This window comes from Raphanus sativus, chromosome 2 (assembly GCF_000801105.2).
Source record: "Raphanus sativus cultivar WK10039 chromosome 2, ASM80110v3, whole genome shotgun sequence".
NCBI classification, from domain to species: domain Eukaryota; kingdom Viridiplantae; phylum Streptophyta; class Magnoliopsida; order Brassicales; family Brassicaceae; genus Raphanus; species Raphanus sativus.
Window position 1 is genome coordinate 1,339,552 of NC_079512.1, and position 20,861 is coordinate 1,360,412.

At 28.5% G+C, this 20,861-nt stretch overlaps 2 protein-coding genes and 1 long non-coding RNA gene across 3 annotated transcripts; all 3 read right to left on the reverse strand.

The window, feature by feature from the left end:
- Window positions 1-2,508: 2,508 nt before the first annotated feature.
- On the reverse strand, window positions 2,509-4,810 carry LOC108840551 (indole glucosinolate O-methyltransferase 4-like). Its single transcript, XM_018613392.2, has 4 exons — window positions 4,122-4,810; window positions 3,519-3,829; window positions 3,348-3,412; window positions 2,509-3,257 (listed from the first exon to the last, which is right to left on the reverse strand). Exons 1-4 carry the CDS (start codon window positions 4,679-4,681, stop codon window positions 2,958-2,960), a joined length of 1,236 nt encoding a protein of 411 aa, XP_018468894.1. The 5' UTR covers window positions 4,682-4,810; the 3' UTR covers window positions 2,509-2,957.
- A 2,749-nt stretch (window positions 4,811-7,559) lies between these two features.
- LOC108840552 (indole glucosinolate O-methyltransferase 1) lies at window positions 7,560-9,333 on the reverse strand. Its single transcript, XM_018613393.2, has 4 exons — window positions 8,802-9,333; window positions 8,307-8,617; window positions 8,160-8,224; window positions 7,560-8,079 (listed from the first exon to the last, which is right to left on the reverse strand). The coding sequence occupies exons 1-4, from the start codon at window positions 9,269-9,271 to the stop codon at window positions 7,780-7,782; spliced, it is 1,146 nt and encodes a 381-aa protein (XP_018468895.1). The 5' UTR covers window positions 9,272-9,333; the 3' UTR covers window positions 7,560-7,779.
- Window positions 9,334-14,049: 4,716 nt separating this feature from the next.
- On the reverse strand, window positions 14,050-14,742 carry LOC130499779 (uncharacterized). Its single transcript, XR_008938639.1, has 2 exons — window positions 14,507-14,742; window positions 14,050-14,356 (listed from the first exon to the last, which is right to left on the reverse strand). It is a non-coding gene; the product is annotated as an uncharacterized LOC130499779 (long non-coding RNA).
- Window positions 14,743-20,861: the final 6,119 nt, after the last annotated feature.

Here is a 20,861-nt window from a genome sequence, read left to right on the forward strand (position 1 = left end):
CTTGATACCGAACAATTTTGCTTCCTTGTGTGTTCAGCCCCTTTTGGTCCACTCAGTCAACTTTGGGAACTCTGTTCCGATACTGAACTCATCAAACTTCTCCATAGCTTTGAACCAGCTGTAATAACCCATCAACGCGAAGTCTAGGAACCCAAACACTTCCCCACCGTAGTATGGTTCCAAGCTCTGTTTCAAGTGTCTTGAAATGTTCAAGCATTCTTTCTTGGCTGCAACTTGCTCGTCTCCCTTTGCTCCCCATACTTTCAATGATGGTCATAAAACTAAACACACACACACAACAAAATCAAACAAAATCATTACACAGTGTACATACTACATACACACTGTAACAATCATATCATCATCTTAAACCAAGGGTTCCTCCCAATCCTCGCAACAGAAAAGAATAGCTAACAGCTAACTCTATCAGTGTTTTTGAATTGGGTAAAGGAGAAGAGTCTCTTACTGATGAAAGCATTTTTGCGGCTGTTATTTGACTTCAAGTTACCAAAAATGTGGAGAGGAAGACCACCGCCTCCCAGTCTCTTCATGTTCTTCCTCTTGCACCTCCTATGTCCATCTCTTTTATTAAAAAACAGTAAAAAAATCAGAACAAACTCACAACAATCATTACATAGAAGAGTAAAAAATCAGATCCCACTCACATTAACATCGACCATGAGCAACCCATATAAGCTCCCCAGCACGCTTGATATTCCTCGCTTCCCAGTACCTCCGCAGCCGAGCCTCCACAACCGATGAACACCTACCAAACTTCAAATCGGAAAAAAACACCATAGAGTTGGCCATTGAGAGAGATTAGTAGAAGTTCGGAGATTAAGAGAGATAAGGTGCAGATGGATGAACAGATCACTATCTCCATAAGAGAAATACTAACCTATATTTATAACAGAGGAATGGTGATTTCGATGACTGACCGACGCATTGAAGATCCATTAGTAGAGATCATAAATCAATCCGTTACATGAGAAAAGAAGAAGATCCGTTACATGAGAAAAGAAGAAGATCGTTCGTCTTCATCGCCGTCAAACTCACAATAACGAAGATGGAAGTAGGATTAGCTCGAGTAAGAGATACTCAGGGCCGTAAACAAAACAAAAAAATTAAGCCTACAATTATTGGATAAAAACACAACAGACGAAAACCCAATATGATTTCCAATTAAATGAATCGCAGCGTTTAGTACAGGGGGACAGCTGTCGCGACCACAGAAGAGGAATTAGTGACATGGATGCTGATGTGTCAGTAGGAGGGATCCAACCTTCTTTTATATATATATAGATAGGAAGACAAGATAATAAAAGATACTTCCATTCAATTTCACATTTATTAACAATCTAAGTCCAATTCCTCAATATTCTTCTTCTTCAGTGGCCCAAGCAAGAGGCTCAAGTCTTTCATTAAGATATACCGGCTTGGCACGGGCCCTTCTCAGTCCGCCCACAAAAAAGAAAGTACATATGATGATGAGCACTGCGACAATGATGATGATGGCGATGGAGCCACCATATAAAGTGTCGAACGAAGGGGTAAAACGGCGGTGAGAAGATAAATCGAAAAGCCAAAGCCTCAAATTGGGAGAGAATGTCCTTTCTCTACCACCCGAACATTTTTATAAGATGAAATGGACATGTCCAGACGTTCCATAGTGAGTCCAATTTTACATGTCATCTGGATTACTGTAAATTGATTTGACGTAATATTGACTGGTTTCGCCTTAATAGTCTTAGTACGTACAAAGCCGTATTTATTGTTAAGGAAAATGATTTGGATTGAAGAAGTGATCATGAAAGGTATAGTGTTTATATTTAGTCTAAGAACAATTATCGTATATATGTATATGCTTACGCTAATTTGTGTCGTCGTTGTAACTGATTGTCATAATTTATCTTTGTAGTTTTAATTTTATACTATATGTACGTTGCAACTTGCATGTATAATATTGCTCCGGATTCACAAACCACGGGCTTTAACATTATTTCCAGCTTTTTATATATATTTTATCTGCATAAGTATATAAGATAATATGATAAATTTTATATGGTGTGAAGAAAAACTTTTAAAATTATATGAAAACATTAAATATAACTAATAACTCGATGCGATGCGTAAATGTAACATTATATAATTCACCCAATAGTCGATTTTCAACCAGAAGGGTCATAACAGAATGGAACCGAATGATTAGTCATCCTCTCTTATTTTATCTCGATGCGATGCGTAAATGTAACATTATATAATTCACCCAATAGTCGATTTCCAACCCGAAGGGTCATAACATAATGGAACCGAATTATTAGTCATCCTCTCTTATTTTATTGCAACACAAAACATAATCAAAATGCACTAAGGGCCCATGAAATGATAATGAAACCGTTACCCCGTAAAATGTTTTCTTTTGCTTTTTTAAAAGGTTTTAAACGATCATTGTAATTAAATAAATATTTCAGGTGTATTAAAAAAAAAAGAATCCTCGAATCCTTAAACCACGTGAATCAGGATATCTTTTTTTGAATACACTCTTGTAATTTATATTTTTGTAAACATCAGTTTATGTACTCTTTGTTGTATATCGCTCTCGCCTCTCGCCTCTCGCCTCTCGCCTCTCGCCTCTCGCCTCTCGCCTCTCGCCATTGACATTAGGTTTATGAGAAGCGGTAAAGGGTTCATGTAAGATGGCACATGCAAGTTGCAAATGTTAATTTCTATTGTTTTCCGGAGGAAATGAAGCAGGTTAGCAATAGTTTGAGCATAAGCATACTTGGCACAACTACAGTTCGTTAATACTACAATCACCACACAACGTTGAAAGAAACAATACAACAAGCCAATATCATTTAGTAAAAAAAAAAAGAAAAAAAAAGCCAATATCATGAAACTATATATTACATGCAATAAAAACCATCAAGAACATAGAAACACCAAACAAATCATATCTATTTATGGAACTCGATAACAGAATAGGAATAAGAATGGCAAATAACTTCACATCGGAGAAAACCTGAAGCAAATGCTAGTATCTCAAACTGCGATAGAGATCTCTCTTTACCATTTGAGCATTGTGTTAACATCAACAAGTCCATGGCAAACACGATGTTAGAGTAAAAATCGTCAGGCTTTGGTTCTACTGGTGTAATCATCTCTACAAGGATCACTTTTCCTTTCACTGGAAGACTCTTCCAGCAATTTTTTAGAAGCTTTATACAATGTTCGTCCGTCCAATCATGTAGTATCCACTGCCAATCATTTAACAATTTTATTTTGAAAATTATGACATTAGTTGGCCACCCAAATACCAAATTAGTTTCTATATATAATAAACTTACTTTCATAAAGACGGCATCTCCCTTTGGAACCTCTATAAACATGTCTCCCGAGACATGCTCAACTCCTATAATTAATTAGTAAAATTAATTAAAATGTAAGTTATAAAAGGTAATTAATATAAGTAACGCTTCAATATAAAACTTATCAATTTTAGTAAGTAGTTCTTTTACCTGGATAAGATGGAGCATTGGTTAAAACCTGAGCTAAGTCAAAATTGATACCCTTGATATGAGGATGCTTGGAAGTGATTAAGCCTAATATGGTGCCAGTTGCTCCTCCTACATCCACCAAAGTGTTAACATCTTCAAATCCTCTGTAAACCTCTAGAACTTTCTTCATGACCATTGTGGCAGAATCTGACATGGCCCGGTGAAACACCTCAGAGAATTGTTGGTCCGTACTAATGTACTCGAAAAGTGGCATGCCTTGTGCAGAGATGAATGCATCCTTTCCATCTAATATTACATCTTTGAGATTGTCCCTGCGAGATAGAAATTTTTTAACGATTTACTTTTATATAGAATACTTTATTTTGTATGTAACCACTAACCATGACTGGTTATGAGATTTTGAGGGTTCTTTTCTTTTTCTTTTTTTCTGAGGGTTCTAAACAATATAGTAAAGCTTTAATAATTTTGTTTTTACAATATTTGAGGAACTATGTTAAGTCATCTATGTCGTGGCCTTGTATGTAACTAATGATCACTTAATATATATGACTTAACAAATTAATTATAATTATGGAGATCATGATAATTAATTGAAGTACGTACCAAGTATTAAAATGGACTTGGGTATGGAACAACAAGAACAAAGACACGAGAGAACCAGATCCGTCATTATCCTTCAAGAAATATTTGCAAACCGGTTCGGCTGCATATACCCTCTCGGTGCTTCCGGTTCGATCCTTCTCTACGGTTTCAATGACCCGGCATTTCAAGATGGAGTGGCTAACCAGTAACCGCAGCATCCGGTCCAGCAAAATCGGCGCCTCCTGGTTCTTGGGTTTGATTGGGAGACTAGCCGTTATCTCAGACGGTGAGAGCCATGCACCATCGCCTGCAGAAGCGATGGTATCGATGACGCCAAGCTCCAGGGCAGCCTTGAGGACCATGGGGAAAGCTATAGTGTTGACGATACTCTCAGCTTGCAAGCTAACCATTTTCTCGTCAACTTCTTGGTCTTCTTTGGTCGAAATCGGTTCAGCGCAAGTGATTAAGGGCAACTGAAGATGGTTTGACATTATTTGTTGAAGGATTGAGAAATAAAGATTACAAAGGTAGTGTTGGTTGGCAAAGTGTAGTTTCAACACTGACACGACACTTGGTGCCATTTTATAGCTAGGGATCAGAATTCAGAAACCTCAAGTTAAATGTACTGAGTCTAGGGAATTCTTTACTATGTTTATTTACTAGGGATCCCAAGATATGCATACATGCGAATGATATCGTAGGTATTTCAGTGAGCTGATAACAGTTCAAACTAAAATTTTAGTAACAACCACAAATTTTATCAGATCTTTGGATGATTGTTAAAGGTTCAAAATTCTTACGGGGGAATTAGTACAATATAAGTATATATTTTATGTTTAAAGTTTACAATATACTTATAAAAAGTTCTGGCTTTTTAAGAAGTGTTACGAATTTATGGTATTTTTATAATAAATTCCAATGTTGATCAAACTAAAATACCTTAAATTTTAATTTATATGCAGATCCCTAGACTATATTTGAGAAGTGATTTTGCCACATGTCTTTTCTACAATCATTTTCACAAAAAATAATATGACGTGGCTACTAAAATTGATGACATGTCTTATAGATTAATATGACATGAACAATTATATTTAATGTTAATTTATATTTTTGGTAAACTTTTTAAAATATGGTAATAACTCATATATTACATTTATTGTCGATTTATATTTTTGGACTTTTTTAAAATATGGTAATAACTCATAGATCATCATTAAAATAAATATATTCAATTATGACATCTCAAATTTCGAAATATAATTTAAATTAAAAATATTTCAAAAATATGTATTTTAGAAAATTATAAAAATTAAATCATAAAATCAAATTAAATCGTAAAATCAATAGTTTCTTATGTATATCCACAGATTTTATAAATATTGTTTAATTTTAATTTTTGACAATTATGCAATTTTACATATTTATTTAATATATTTAATTAAAATAAATAGATAGAAAAATCTACCTAAGATTATAATTTTAAATATATACATGCACATTCTTAAATATAATTCAAAATAAACAAATTTGTTTTTATCTTAATTTAATGTTCAGTTAAATCAAATTTATATTAAAATATTGATAAGAAAAAGAAAATTTATAATATTAATAAAAAATTAAATATAATTTATATTTATCTGTTAAAAAATATTTTGAATTTTTTTTACTGCACATGGTGCAGGAAAACACCTAGTTTTAAAATAATACTGAGAAGAATTGGAAAATAATTAGATAATTCATCGGATAGTCAATGACCAAACAGAAGAATGCTATAGTAGGAAAAGAATGGAATGGAATGATAGATGTTAAGTCTAGTTCATATTTAACCCAAAAGGAAATGATATGTGCCCTTTTATTCAGTTTTAAAACAAGAGTAGGGAATATGATATACTATATGGTATATGATCATGTCATTTATCAAATCTTTTAGGTGAACTAACAGGATCCGTCGGTGCAACCACGTGAATCAGGATATCACTTTCTACAAAATTCCATTCAAGAAATCACTTTAAGGACCAACCAATCGTTATTTGTTGTAAAACATATATTGCCGTTTGTTGGATATGACCATGGCCTTTGAGGCTTTGAAATCATTGTTGTATTTTTAAATGAGGTTGTCTCCCGACCGACCTAGTATAGTTACATAGATACATATATCGTATCTCTGCAGCTTCATATAAAATCTGGAGGGATTTTTTAATTAACACTAAACAAGATTATATTGATCTAGATATTTACAAAGGAGAAACATGGACCAAAATAAACAAAGCCGGGCGAAAAAAGGAATTTTCCGGAAATTAAGCCGGTAGAAACGAGTTCTCCGGAAATATAATCCTTGATTTAAAAACCAATTTAAGATAATATACATGGCGATTAAGAGGTCAAAGCTGAATAAAAATTAAAAACCAACAAATACGCAGAGAAAGAAAGCTCCAAAGTGATAAACACCAACACTCCAAACGAATCTTTGATGAAGAACTTGAAACCTACCATAGTAAATAAACATACCAATTTAACCAGAGAAACCTAAATTTCAAACTGGAAAACAGAACACATCGTTCTTTCTTTTATCTGGAGACAATTTGATTCCGCCGCTCCAAAATCTGGAGGGATTAGTAATGATTTTTGTAGATATATAATTGAAAGACAAAAGCTACCAAAACCTGCCAAAACAATTACTTTCTTAAATTTTTTTATACTAAAATGCAATTAACTACTTACGCTATGACGTTTAATTCAAACAGTTTTTTTTTAAATCATACAGTTTGTGAGAAGCAATAGAGATAAGCAAGAGTTAATCTAGATTTAGAACGCTAAAGTGTCGAGAAACTTCTGAACAAAAAGTTTCAAAAAAGAACTTCTAAAAAGAGCGTCTAGAAACTTTACTAGATTTTTTTTTAATACTGAAATTTTATACAAACTTTACTAGTTGAAAATTCCATGATCTCTATTGTTTTCTACCATGATTTTGTGTCCTCTAACCATGATTTGACGAGTTAACTGTCCACATGAAACCATGCATGAATCCATGATATATATGGTCTATTGTTTTACGTCTCGACCATTTTTTTTCTTCCCTTCTTTCACCGCAGAAGTTCAGAGAGTAATTGAGTTGTATTAAATCGTGTTTCCGTGTCATAATATGGTTTCAAATTTGATAATATTCGTTTCAAAAAAAAAAAATTGATAATATTCGTGTCTGAGTCAAATACTATGCGTTAGTATGGTATGGAGTTATGATCATTTAAATAAGTTTTTTAACATTTTGACCCAAAAAAAAATCATTTAAATAAGTACGCATGCTAACTGTCCCTTTAAAAACTTTACGTCAAGAAAAGATATTAAAATAAGTCCATTTCGTATTCCTTTTACTAAAACAATATAAAATGTATTTATACAAGAAACATTATTTCCCAACAAAAATTTAAGCATAAGGCACTATGTCAACCACAAACATAATGCAAAACATATAGCTTCAAAGTTCATACTAATCAGAGAGTCATTACATTCCGTTATAAATACTTCGCAAACACCACAAACTGAAAAGAAAATAGAGCAAGCTGATACAATAAAACTATATTACATGCAATACAAATCATATAAATAAGCTCCGATACTAACAAGTCACAATTTATTCATTACATATATTTTCATTATAATTTTCGTAATTCCAAATTTATTTGTGGAATTCGATTACAGAATATGAATAGGCACGACATATAGCTTCACATCGACGAAAACCTGAACTAAATGCCAAATTCTCAAACTGCGAAAACGATCTCTCTTTACCGCCCGAGCATTGTGTTAGCATCAACATGTCCATAGCAAACATATAGTTAGAGGAAAAGTCACCACTCTTTGGTTCTGTTGGTGTAATCAAATCTACAACGATCACTTTTCCATTTTCCGGTAGACTCTTCCGACAGTTCTTTAGAAGCTTTATACAGAGTTCGTCCGTCCAATCATGTAGTATCCACTACCAACAAATTAACCACATTGTTTTAGAAAAAAATGAACTCTAACAAAACTCAAAGATATATATCAAATTATACTTACTTTCATAAACAGGGCATCTCCTTTGGGAACTTCTATAAACATGTCTCCGGAGACATGTTCCACTCCTAAAATTAGCAAAATTAAACAAATTGAATGGCACTTCATCATATAAAGTATCAAAAAAAAATTTAAGTAGTTATTATGTACCTGGATATAAAGGAGCATTGGCTAAAACCTGAGGTAAGTCAAAATTAACACCCTTGATATGAGGATACTTGGATGTGACTAGACCTAATGTAGTGCCACTTCCTCCACCAACATCCACCAAAGTGGTAGCATCTTCAAATCCTCTGTAGACTTCTAAAACCTTCTTCAAAATCATGGTGGAAGGTTCTGACATGGCACGATCAAACACTTTAGCAAATTTCCCATCCGAGTTAATGTATTCAAAAAGTCCCATGCCATGGGCAGAGCCGAATGCATCTCTTCCGTCTAGTATCACATCTTTAAGATTTGTCCTGTAAAAAAAGTTTCATTTATGAGTGAACATTCAATGATTATTAATTAATTGGTATAATACAATTTTCTAAAAATTGGTTTATACGATTCTTTAATTACAGCAGAGCGATCTTTGCAACATATACTTAATATAAATAATGACCAAATCAGCCAAAATCATTTGCAGAATAATGAAGTACGTACCAAGTCTTGAAAAACACTTCACTCTGGAGCAACATAAATAGAGAAACGAGAGAACCAGAACCATCCTTATCTTTCAAGAAATATTTGCAAACCGGTTCGTTTGCATATACCATCTCCATCTTTCCGGTTAGACCGTTTTCTTTACATTCAATCATACGACACTTCAAGATCGAGTGGCTGACGAGTAACCGCAGCATCCGATCAAGCAACACTGGCGCCTCTGGGTTGGTGGGTTTGATTGGGAGACTACGGGCTATCTCATACGGTGAGAGCCACGCACCGTCGCCTGCTGCAGCGACTGAGTCGATGACACCAAGCTCCAAGGCGGCTTTGAGAACCATGGGGAAAGCCACGGTGTTGATGATACTCTCCGCTTGCAAACTCACCATTTTGTCGTCGATTTCTTGCTCTTCTTTGGTTAAAACCGGCTTAGGGTAAGTGGGTAAGGGCTCTTGAAGATGGTGTGACATTGTTGTTGTTGGTAATAAGATTGAAAGAAGAGTTTGTTTGAGAGTGTGTGCTTCTAACGTGCATGCTTACTGTCATTTTATAGAGAGAAAAAATCAGAGCCAAAGCCAAGTGTTTCGACTTTTGATTTGATGACCAACTGGCTCCACCTGACTACGAGGTATGGCCAATATTTTATTTTTGTTGGAATTCTCGTGAATCGTGCCGATAATATCTATGACTAGGTGTTTTGTCCGCACATGCGGGTTTAATAATTTTACAAAAATTTGTAAATAGATATATTATCAATTTAAAAATTGCTAGAACAAATTATTTTCATGCTTTTGAAATATTTAATAGTTAATTAAATATTAAATATTTTATATACGATAAAGATTTTACTTTTAATAAATTATCTTTTATTTTGTTAAATAAAATAAAAACATTCATAACACAAAACTATAGATATAGATTTATATGTATTTTTAAAATATTATGATGTAAGATATTTTTGGATAACATAATAAAATCTTTTTAGATAATGATGGTTATGAAATTAATAGTTTTTTTTAAAACAAATATGGGTAATTATATATTAATAAATCTAATCTAATTATTTATTAGGCGTAATAAAAATTTAAACTCTTTAACTTTTAAGGTGAGAACGAAAAAATAAATTCGCATATAATAGTATAAAAATATTTTTGAATTCTTTGCCCATTTTTTCAGAATCACATAGTGACTTTGATTGTCCTAAGAAATATATCTTAAAAGATAGATGAATCATTTTATCTTTTGTGATATAAATATATAATATTAAGATAGTTGATTGTCCTAAGAAATATATCTTAAAAGATAGATGAATCATTATATCTTATGTGATATAAATATATAATATTAAAATAGAGTCAGTTTAATATTAATAAACAAAACAGAATATTTTAATATTACAAATTAAATATAATATAAATTTTACAACTTTTTAATTACTCTCAATATTATAATAAATTATCGTCTATATCACGAAAATTATTTATTAAGAATAATAATTGAGCATAAAGTACGACTTAAATTTAAAATTATGGGGATTAAATCTAAAATTATGGGGAGCATGACAAATCAATAAACTCATATATATATATATATATATATAAAGATTGTATAAGAAATATTTTTGTTAGATTGTATAAGAAATTTTTTGCTCACCACTCTTCCACAATCTGTTAACACAAACCTGTGATTTGTATAAGTTTTTTCCTGGCTTATTATCATTGATATTAACTACAGCAGCTGATTTCATAGGAAGAAACATATTTTCCAATAATGAAACCTCTTATCTATACTAGAGCAGCTGACTCAAAAAAAAAATTAACATATGTATAGGTTTAATAATACATTGTATTTCCATTCACGATAGAAATATGTTAAAACGATAATTACATACTATAAGATAATATCATATGTAACTTAATCTATACTATTATTATAATAATAGTAAATTATACTCTATATAATAGTATAACATATAAGTTATCAAACACGTGAATATATAACTTAATTACTACATTAATGTCTTTAATTTATTTAGTTAATCAAAAAATATACATTATTTCCAGTTTGATTTAGTTTTAAATTTAAATATTTAGTATTCATTAAGGGGAGTATCTATATTAACCGCTTTAACTTTTAATGTGAGAGCTCCGTTGCAAAAAATCACTTCGCAAATAATAATATAGATCTCGTTTGTCTAAGGTTTCAAAGTTTTAAATCTAGCAAATCAAGTTAATCGTATGGAACATCTAGTGGTACAAATGTGGATCAAACGTATTATACTAGTATAAAAAAATATGTTGAATGGTGAAAGTGGATAAAATTGTCTAAAGTATTGTACAAATTTAAATTATTTGTATAAATTTTATATTACTACTTTATTAATCAAGTCTATATCTGTTATATTAAAAGAGAAGTCATGACTTCTCATCCATGTGTGATATTTAATAAAATGGATTCTTACTAAAAATCACAACTCATTCATTCATTAATGATATACATAGACATATTTGTTTCCTTAATAAATTATAAAAAGATATTCCTAGATTTTCTCTTAATTACATCCAACTAATTTTTTTTCAAATCTATTTATTTACTATATAAATATATATTCGTATTTATTTAAAATATTAATGTTATAATTCGTTTTTCACTTTAGAAATCTTTTAAATATTTAATTAATTTCGTAATTAATAATAGACTAGATTTATATTTTATTTTTATTAAAATAAACATTTTAAGTATCTAATTAATTTTGTAATCATATTAAACCCATGTACAATTTTGTATTAGTTTGTGATATAAATTTATATAATATTTTTCAATTAAATCTTTGATTTCTAACAATTAAGATTTGTTAATATTTGTATCACATGATTGGAAAATATGTCATCAATATGAACAATAGGTCTACAAATGCTATTTTAAAATTGCATTCAGCTTCTATTTTAAGTGGTACTAGATTCTGACCCGCCCTTTGAGAAGGCGGATATATTTTTCATTTTACCTTTTTGAGAAATTTAATTTTATATTTGTGTTATTTTTTAATAATATTTGTATTTAATATTAATTTAATTTAGTAAATTTTTGGTAAATATATTAAATATGTCAAGTTGTATAGCTATATATTTGTGCCATATGCATATAAGAGATTATTTTTAAACTTTATTCTTAAAGTTTGCAAAATATTATATTTTTTGGTAGTTTCTTAACATAATTAGTCAAGAATGTTTCATACCCAAAGAATTCGATTCGGAATCGACTCGAAAATCAAAGTCTCGTGCTCTGTTAGACTTGATCTATATACTCGAACGGTTCTTAAAATGTTATATCCAGAAACCAATATCAAATCTAACCCGCACCGAAAACCGATTTTTTTTTTGAAAATGTCTTAAGAAAATAATTTTTAATATATTTTGTTAAATATATTTACAAATGGGTTGATATATTCTTCACTAACTTTAAGTAAAATCACATTTAGTAAATATTTTTTTCGAATAACCTACTTAAACCCCGTTAAACTAAAATCCATCATTTTCACCGTCTAGGGTAACAATTAAGCGAAGAACACTATGTATGGATGGGTGGTGAAGTCACATATTGACTATAACTGGTCTCTTCATAAGTATATATTTTTATAAATAATAATTCCATAATAATATCAGCTTAAATAGTTATAGTAATTTTAAACTTACTTCCAAAAATATACTTTGTAGATCATAAATTTAAATTTGGTATATTTATGTACCAAATATGAGTTCGATATTTGTTGTTTGTTGTCTTATACATAGCCCATAAAATAGGAGTTTATAAGTGGCTGTAGAAAGTGGTTTCGTTTTTTTAAACAGAAGGTGGTTATTTACGTTTTCTAGATGCAGTTGTATTTAGTTATGTCATTCGGTTATATTTTAGATGTAGTTATATTTTAATGTGGACATAACCCTTTATTAACTGGTCATGATCCAGTTTTAATAGTATTGATTTTTTTGTTCAAGTATTCTAAAAGTCTTGTAAAGATATTGTAAGCAATTTAAATTTCTGGTGTTTAATATATTCCAGTGGCACATTTGTAAATATTAAAACAAACTAAGATGACCTCAAAAAAAGTCTCATATTTCAATTGTAAAAATGTTATTAGAAATGTTAATACATATTTAAACAACTAAAATAAAAAATAAGTCTGTTAGAAGAAGGTTTACAAACTACGACATTTAAAAATTAAAACAGACTATCTATGCAAATCATACCTGTAACAGTCATGATCCGTTTTCAGTTTAAAAAAAACGTGTCAGGTATGATCCACCTTGGTCTTACCCTCATTTACATCTTCTACTCTACTCCTCTCCACCTAAGGACTGCGTTTTTTTAGAATCCATCAGAAATGGTGATCATGGCAAAAGTAAAAAACTATCTTTTTTTTACTGAAAAAATCTACTTACCTGTAAAAAAATGTGATACAGAAAAGAATGATTTCAAAGCCTAAAAAAATTGGCAACTCGAGAGACGTTTTGGTGTAGGTTCAAAGAAAAAAATGATTGTAACCTGTCACGTCTTTTTTGGAGGGGGGGGTGATGGAGGATAATCCTTGTACATAGCGATAGGAAAACATAATTAATTAAATGTAGGTGTTTTTGTTTAAATAAGAAGAATTTCTGTTGGTTAAATAAAAAGAAATTAGGAAATACAGAATTTAATATAAATCATAGGTTTGAAATACTCAAGTGGGAGAGATCCGTAAATATTATTAAAACAGAAGAGATCCAAATTGTGCCAAAACTTCGCGTAATTAATTGTTGAAGAATATTAAATATTTCAAGCTGAAATTATTTGATCCAATATATATCATGAGATTTTTTTTAAATAAATAATATCTTGTTTGTTGTTTAACTTTCTGTTGATATGAAAAGCAGTTTTAAATTGAAACAATACGTGGCTCAGTTTGTAGATGAATATTCAACATGTCGTTTAGTTTTATAAGAATTTTAAATAAGTACTTCAGTTAATTGTCGCTAAAGTATCAAATCTTTTTCTAATTATTGATATCCCGAGATTATGGATATCTCAATATTTTCTCCAGTCTGCAACATAATAAGATTTTACTTATATATAATAAAATATTCGAAATGGAATATATTTTTAATTTATATCCAATTTAAAAATCATATGAATTGGAAATCAAGAAAATGATTTTTGTTGGTTGTGTATATCTTCCATTCTAAAAGTTTGATGAATATATATATATATATATATATATATAAACAATTTATTTTGACGCCTATATATAAATACAATTTTGGTTAATAAATTTTTTTTTGTAAGGAAATAAATTAACCAAATAACCTAAAAACAAAATCTAAATCAGTTTAGCTTGCCTCTTCACCATTGTCAAGCCTCCTTCGCCGTAAAGTTTGTCTTACTACTGTCAATCTCGAAAAACACTGGCTGCCTCTTGCACCTCTTCCTCCGATTTCTCTCCCTCTCGGGTTCTTCATCATCTTTGTTTCTTCCGTTCGGTCTTTTTTGTATTTGGGACTCTTCTTTAGTAACCAACCTTTCATCTTCGAAAAATATGATTTCATAAACACTATGTTTATTATTATATATTTAAAATATAAATAATAAACAAAATATATATAAAAAATACGATGAAACATGGAAAAATGTGAAGAAGAAGCATAATTACGGTTTATATTTTAAACCCAACTCACAACGTTTTCTTTGAAATACCAATATTAGACTTCTCTTCTTCTTCTTTTTGTTATGCTACGCATCCATTAGTTACATTAGCTTAGTCCGTACACAAACAAACACATATTATTAGCTTGTTGACGATAAACAAATAATTAGAATCTGAAGGAACAAAACAAAAGAAAATTACGAACTAAACAAACTATGTATAATACAATGACAATAAAAGATGCAAAAAAAAGAATGAAAATTAAGAACTAAAGAAAATTAGAATGCAAAGATAGTCGAGTCAACCAAATGGTTCAATGACTATTTATAGAGTAAATAGTCGGCAAGCTAGGTTGGTTAGGTTTGATAAAAAGAAAATTAAAAAGTATATTGATGGTCAAGTTTAATCGATATAATCTTTCAATATTGGTATATACTGATTTGATTATGGGATATTCTGAATTATTTTTGCAAAACTAAATATATTGTTGGAGATTTGTTTAATAGTTTGCCAAAATTTTCTTTTTTTGAAATTCAACAAAAATCGTAGACTTGATTAAATTCAAAAATGTTGAATTTCGAAATTTTCTTCTTTTTTTTTTCAATGGGAGAGCATAGATAAATATGGGAAACTAACTAAATAAGTGGAAATGGTTAGGTTGTTGGCAGAAATTAAAAAATAAAAATAAAAGAATTTAATTGAAATCATAGCTTAAAATTTATTCAGTGGCATAAGGTTGTAAATAGATTGAAACTCCAAGGTCATCTCAAAAAAGAGCCTTGTGTTTTAATAGTATAGATTTTAAATGATATTAAATATAATAGATGGTTTTATTTCATATTTCGATAATAGAAGTATATGACTGTTTCGTTTACAAAAATATAATCAAGTTCATTTTTATATAAACCATATTCATATAGTTTTCATTAATGTGATTGTTTTGTATCTTTTATCTTGTGCAATTTTGAAAATGCAATAGATATTATACCAATTTTTGTCATTAGCATAAATTACATTTATTCAGTCAAATATTTAAATCATACAAATGATTCGATTAACATATATGTATGATCAAAACCGAAAATACAAATATACTTTTAAGGAAACTAATATCTAAGTTAATATTAATTTGAATGGATTTTATCGTAAATATCAAAAGATGTAATATTTTAATTAGTGTTCATGTTTTAATAAGAGAGATATCACTAATAATTTTAAAAAAATTACTGCATGCAAACTATAAAATTGTTATATTTAAAAATGCTATAAAACTATTAATAATTTGGTAAATATTAAAATTATATATCACTAATGTAAATTAGATAGTTACATGTATAAAAATGAAAATAATCACCCGCACGGTTGTGCGGATAGAGATCTAGTTACTTTTTAATTAAATAGAATTATTTCAGCAATACTTATTGTGGTGTTCATTATGCAAAATAAATAATACATATTCAGAGGTAACTAGAAATATCTAGCTTTTTTATTAATTTTAAAAATTTATTCAATTATTTTCACAAAAACTTAATTGAAATATACTACTAATTATAATATAGCAGTTAAAAATCAATTGAAGTAGTTAGTTTAAAACAAAGTTTCCAAATAGTTAGTATTCTAGAAACATAAAAGTAAATTATTACATTATACAAAAAAAAATTAAAGCAAAAGAAAAATTAAAGCTAAAACACTATAAATGATATGTGGTTACTGTATATAGTGGTTCTTTGATTTTGTACACAAATTTGGAATGTTTGTGGTTCATTAATATTATACTATTATATTAAGCAGATCAATTTATAACTTGCACAGATTTTTGAATGGAGAAATAGAAAGTGGATCGAAGCCTAAGAAAATAACATCAAGATTTGATGTTAATAATTTTCACCAATAAACAATGGTTTACTGTTAACAATAGTAACTAGACTGATTGAATCACGTACTTATCTGAGTTTAGGAAGAATTGGTATACTTTATTTATCGTTAACGCGACGAAGACTTATTTTTTCTTCGAAAATTATCATATACAGTCTCTACACAAAGTTAAGTCTCATTCGAAATCTATTTGAATTAAAAATTGAAAACGTAAGATATGGGTTTGAAGTTGCAACTGACGTGTAGAAAAAGTAAAATAAATCATTTATAAAACGTTTTTTATATGTTTAGGTGATCTTCCACTACTTTTCAAATCTGTGATAATGCCAACACGCTCTCGTGACCTTGTATAAAGCTTTGGATAATACTGTATTACAGTATCACTATGCATTATGCAGTCAACTACTCCATCTTGTATTATATATAATTCTTTTGTTAATACTTTATAGTTAATAGTAAACTGGTAAATTCCATCTCGAAGATTTACTTTTACCCTTATCGGTTAAACTTTTCGCCTCTAAATGATTAATAGGTTTTATTTGATCGAAACTTTTGTTACTGGTTAGTTCCAGTGACACAAAGAGACAAAAATCAGAAATAACTAATCTTTTTTTATTGAGAAAGTTATTCAAACTGAATAGATGCAGAATCAATCGTCTTCGGAACGGGGAGAGCTCGTTAAATTCGCTGATCTGATCATCGGGATCTCATCGTCTCTGCACTTCCTCTCAATCGGCCGACTCTTTCGCTTCCCATCTCCTTCGTAACTTCTCTCTCGATCAGTTTGGTACTTCAGTTGGGTTTTTTCAATTGGACTAAACCCATATGATTGAATTTCCCTAGTAAAAAGATTTAGGAGGAGAGCGAGATTGTACAATTGTATTTCTATACTATGTTAATTGACATGTGGTGTGAAATGTATATCTATTGATATGAATGGACATTTGGTACTTGGATACTTGTTTGGGTTTCGTGCAGAATTATTTTGGGTTCGAGTTTTTTAGAAACTTTTGCAGGTTTAGTTCGGATTCAGAAATCTATTTTAATTATTTTGTAAATTCAAAAATCTTAATATACCTTAAATTTTCAAAAAACATTATATAAACATATGAATTTTAATAATGGATGCTAAATATCTAAAATTAACATAAAATTGATTCGACTTGGATAGATAACTAGTAGTTATTTAGAGGGTATTTTTGATTTTCTGAGTTTCGATGGAGTTTGATTTTAGATGTTTCTAAATATTTTGCATAAATCATAATATTTTAAAATATTTTGGATATTTATTAGATATAAATTTAAAAATAATTAATATATTTAAGTATATAATTATGCTTAATATATTTTAAGTATGCAGAATATGTCGATTTGGATGGGATTCCGATCCTATCCTTTAGAAACCAAAATTTTGGATTTGTTCAGATATCTCACTAGTTTTGATTCTGATATAGTATTATATTTTGGAACTAAGTCCGGTTTGGTTCTTAGGATCCGAGTATTTTGGCCGGTCCTAGCTAGCTATTGACATCTAATCTATTAAAATAGAGTCAAATTTATTTTCTATAGCATAGTTAGGTTTTATAAACCACATTCACCGATAAGAATAGGCGTTCGGGTACTCATTCGAATTTGGTTCGGTCTATTTGGGATTAGAGTTTTCGGTGTTAAAGATTTTATCTCTGTTCGGGTATTTAAAATTTTAAGTTTGGGTTTGGTTCAGACGTGGATAACTCATTTAAATTATCTTAAATTTTTTAAAATTCAGATATAATTTAAATTTCGCAAAATCTAAAAACAAAATAATATATAACATATAAATTTGAATAATTTATGCCAAAATATCTAAACTTAACATAAAATTTGACTTGAATATTTGAATGGAGAATCAATATATATTAAGTATTTTGGATGTTTTGAGTATTGTTTAGCTATTTGGATATTTACTTTTGACTATTCGTATATATTTTAAAATATTTTAGATAACTTCAAAATTTTATACATTTTCTATATTTTTTGAATATGAAATATAGAAATAGATAAAACATTCAAGTATATAAATCTAATTCGGGTATATTCAGATATCTAAAATATTTTGGTTCGGATTGGGTTTGGTCCTGTTTATTTATATACCAAAATTTTGAATTCGTTCGTATATTTAACCATTTTTGGTTCAGATTCAATACTATTTTTTCCAATTGGATTCGGTTCATTCTTTGGATTCAGATTTTTGCCCAACCCTACCGAAAATTCTGTCCATAAATAAAACTGTATATAAATATTAGTTAAAATCAGTTTATAATAATTATAAAAATGTGATATTCTCATATTTAGAAAAAAATATATCTTGCATATTCATGAGAAAACTAAAAGTATAAAATGTGAGAATTTTTCGAAATTTAGGGTAAAATCACTTTAAAATAAAAAAGTATATGTTCGTGCGGACAATTTTTATTTTCATAAATGTAATCTTGATATTACAGTAATATTTTAAATTTTAAATTTATATTTTATTGTTCTATATTGTGTTTTTATTGGACATTATTAATTTTTAGATGTTACTTTGTTATGAATCTTATTACTAATATATTTTTCAAGTTTCATAAAATAAATTTATAATATGAAATAATCATACAGAACATATATAACAAAATATCATTTTTCAATTTCCACAGCTTATATCTAAATCTATTAATTTAAAAATTACTTTAAAATTTACAAAAAAATTAGATTTAAAATTTCTGAAAAAAATTTGGTAAAATCACTTTAAAATGACAACAATATCTAAATCTATTAATTTAGATTGAAGTGATAAAAAGTATAAGTTTGTATACGAACGTATACTTTTATCACTTTAATCACAAAATATGGTAAAGTCACTTTAAAATTTCTAAAAAAATCCATTAAGGGTAAAATCAACTTTAACCATTTGAACATTTTACATGAGAACTAAGAGACTAAAAATAACTTTGCAAATAATAATATAGATATAAATAGATAGGTATTCTCATTCTCAAATAATATAATATACTTTTTATATTTAATATAATCTCGATTATCCAAACAATCTAACTATTCAGTTCAACAGTTTTGGTAGCAATCCGACTGAATCACCTTAGTAATTGGCTACAAAACTAATTTATCACACTTTTTTAGGAACTAAAATAGTTTAAATCACTATTAATTTATATCAAGTATATTAACAAAGGGTTATAAAGCCTAAACTAACAGAATAAATTATATACTCATTCACTAAATTTTAATTATCAACATATAGGATGGTGATATGAAATCGATAAAATCGATCCCAATAATAGTAACACAAATCCAAAAGCCAAATATATAATCAAATATTTTAAAAATCACAATAATTTTATCTGTTTTACAAATAAATATGAAAAAGAAACATAACCGTGTTCCAACGCGGATCAAAAATCTAGTTAATCATTAATTATGTGATTTGGGTTTGAAAAGAAGTTGCAACTGACGGATAGAAACAGTAAAAGAAATCATTTATAAAACGTTTTTTATATGTTTATTGATCTTCCACTATTTTTCCAAATCTGTGATAATGCCAACACGCTCTCGTTCTTGTATAAAGCTTTGGATATTACTATATTACAATTATTACTATGCATTATGCAGTCTACTATTCCATCTTGTCTTATCAACTTTATCCGTTAAAATATAAGTCATGACATTTTCATATATGATTTTTTTTTTAATTTGGACAATCCTTTAAAAATTTGACAAAATACATTTTTCAAAACTAAAAAAAATATATATATATATATATGTATATATATATAATCTTCGAAATATTTTAATCATAATTTATTTTGATATCTTTCATTTTAAATTTAAATATGTTTAAAGGATTTTAACAAAATCTTAATTTTCAAAAATTTATGTAATATTTTCAATGATTTCGTAATTAGTTTTGAAATATTATTGTACATCTATTTATTTTATAAAATGAAAATATAAATTATATCCTATTTTTATCTAGGGCCCATTTATCTATTATATAATAATAATCAATCATATTAAGATAAAATTATTATATTGAGCTAATAAAAATTATATTAAATATTTATATTTTATTTTCATAATTATTTATATTAAAAATATAATATGTTGGTAACACGGATTAACATTATCAAACTATATATTACATGTATAAAAAGTTAATATGTATTTCATTAAAGCTAATAATATACAATATTTTTAATTACTTCAATCGTGATATCTTTTAATTTTAAAATAAATATAAATATAAATATAAATGTATATATATATATATATTAAAATTCTTACAAATCTGTTGAGAAATAATTTAACAATATCTTAATTTTCAAAAATGTTATGTAAATAGTTTAACTAATTTCATAATTAGCAATGAACTAATATTATGCATTAATATATATTCAGTTATCGTTTATGAAATGAAAATAAAATTCTATCTTATTTTTATATATTTTATAATAATAATCATTTATGTTAAAATAAAA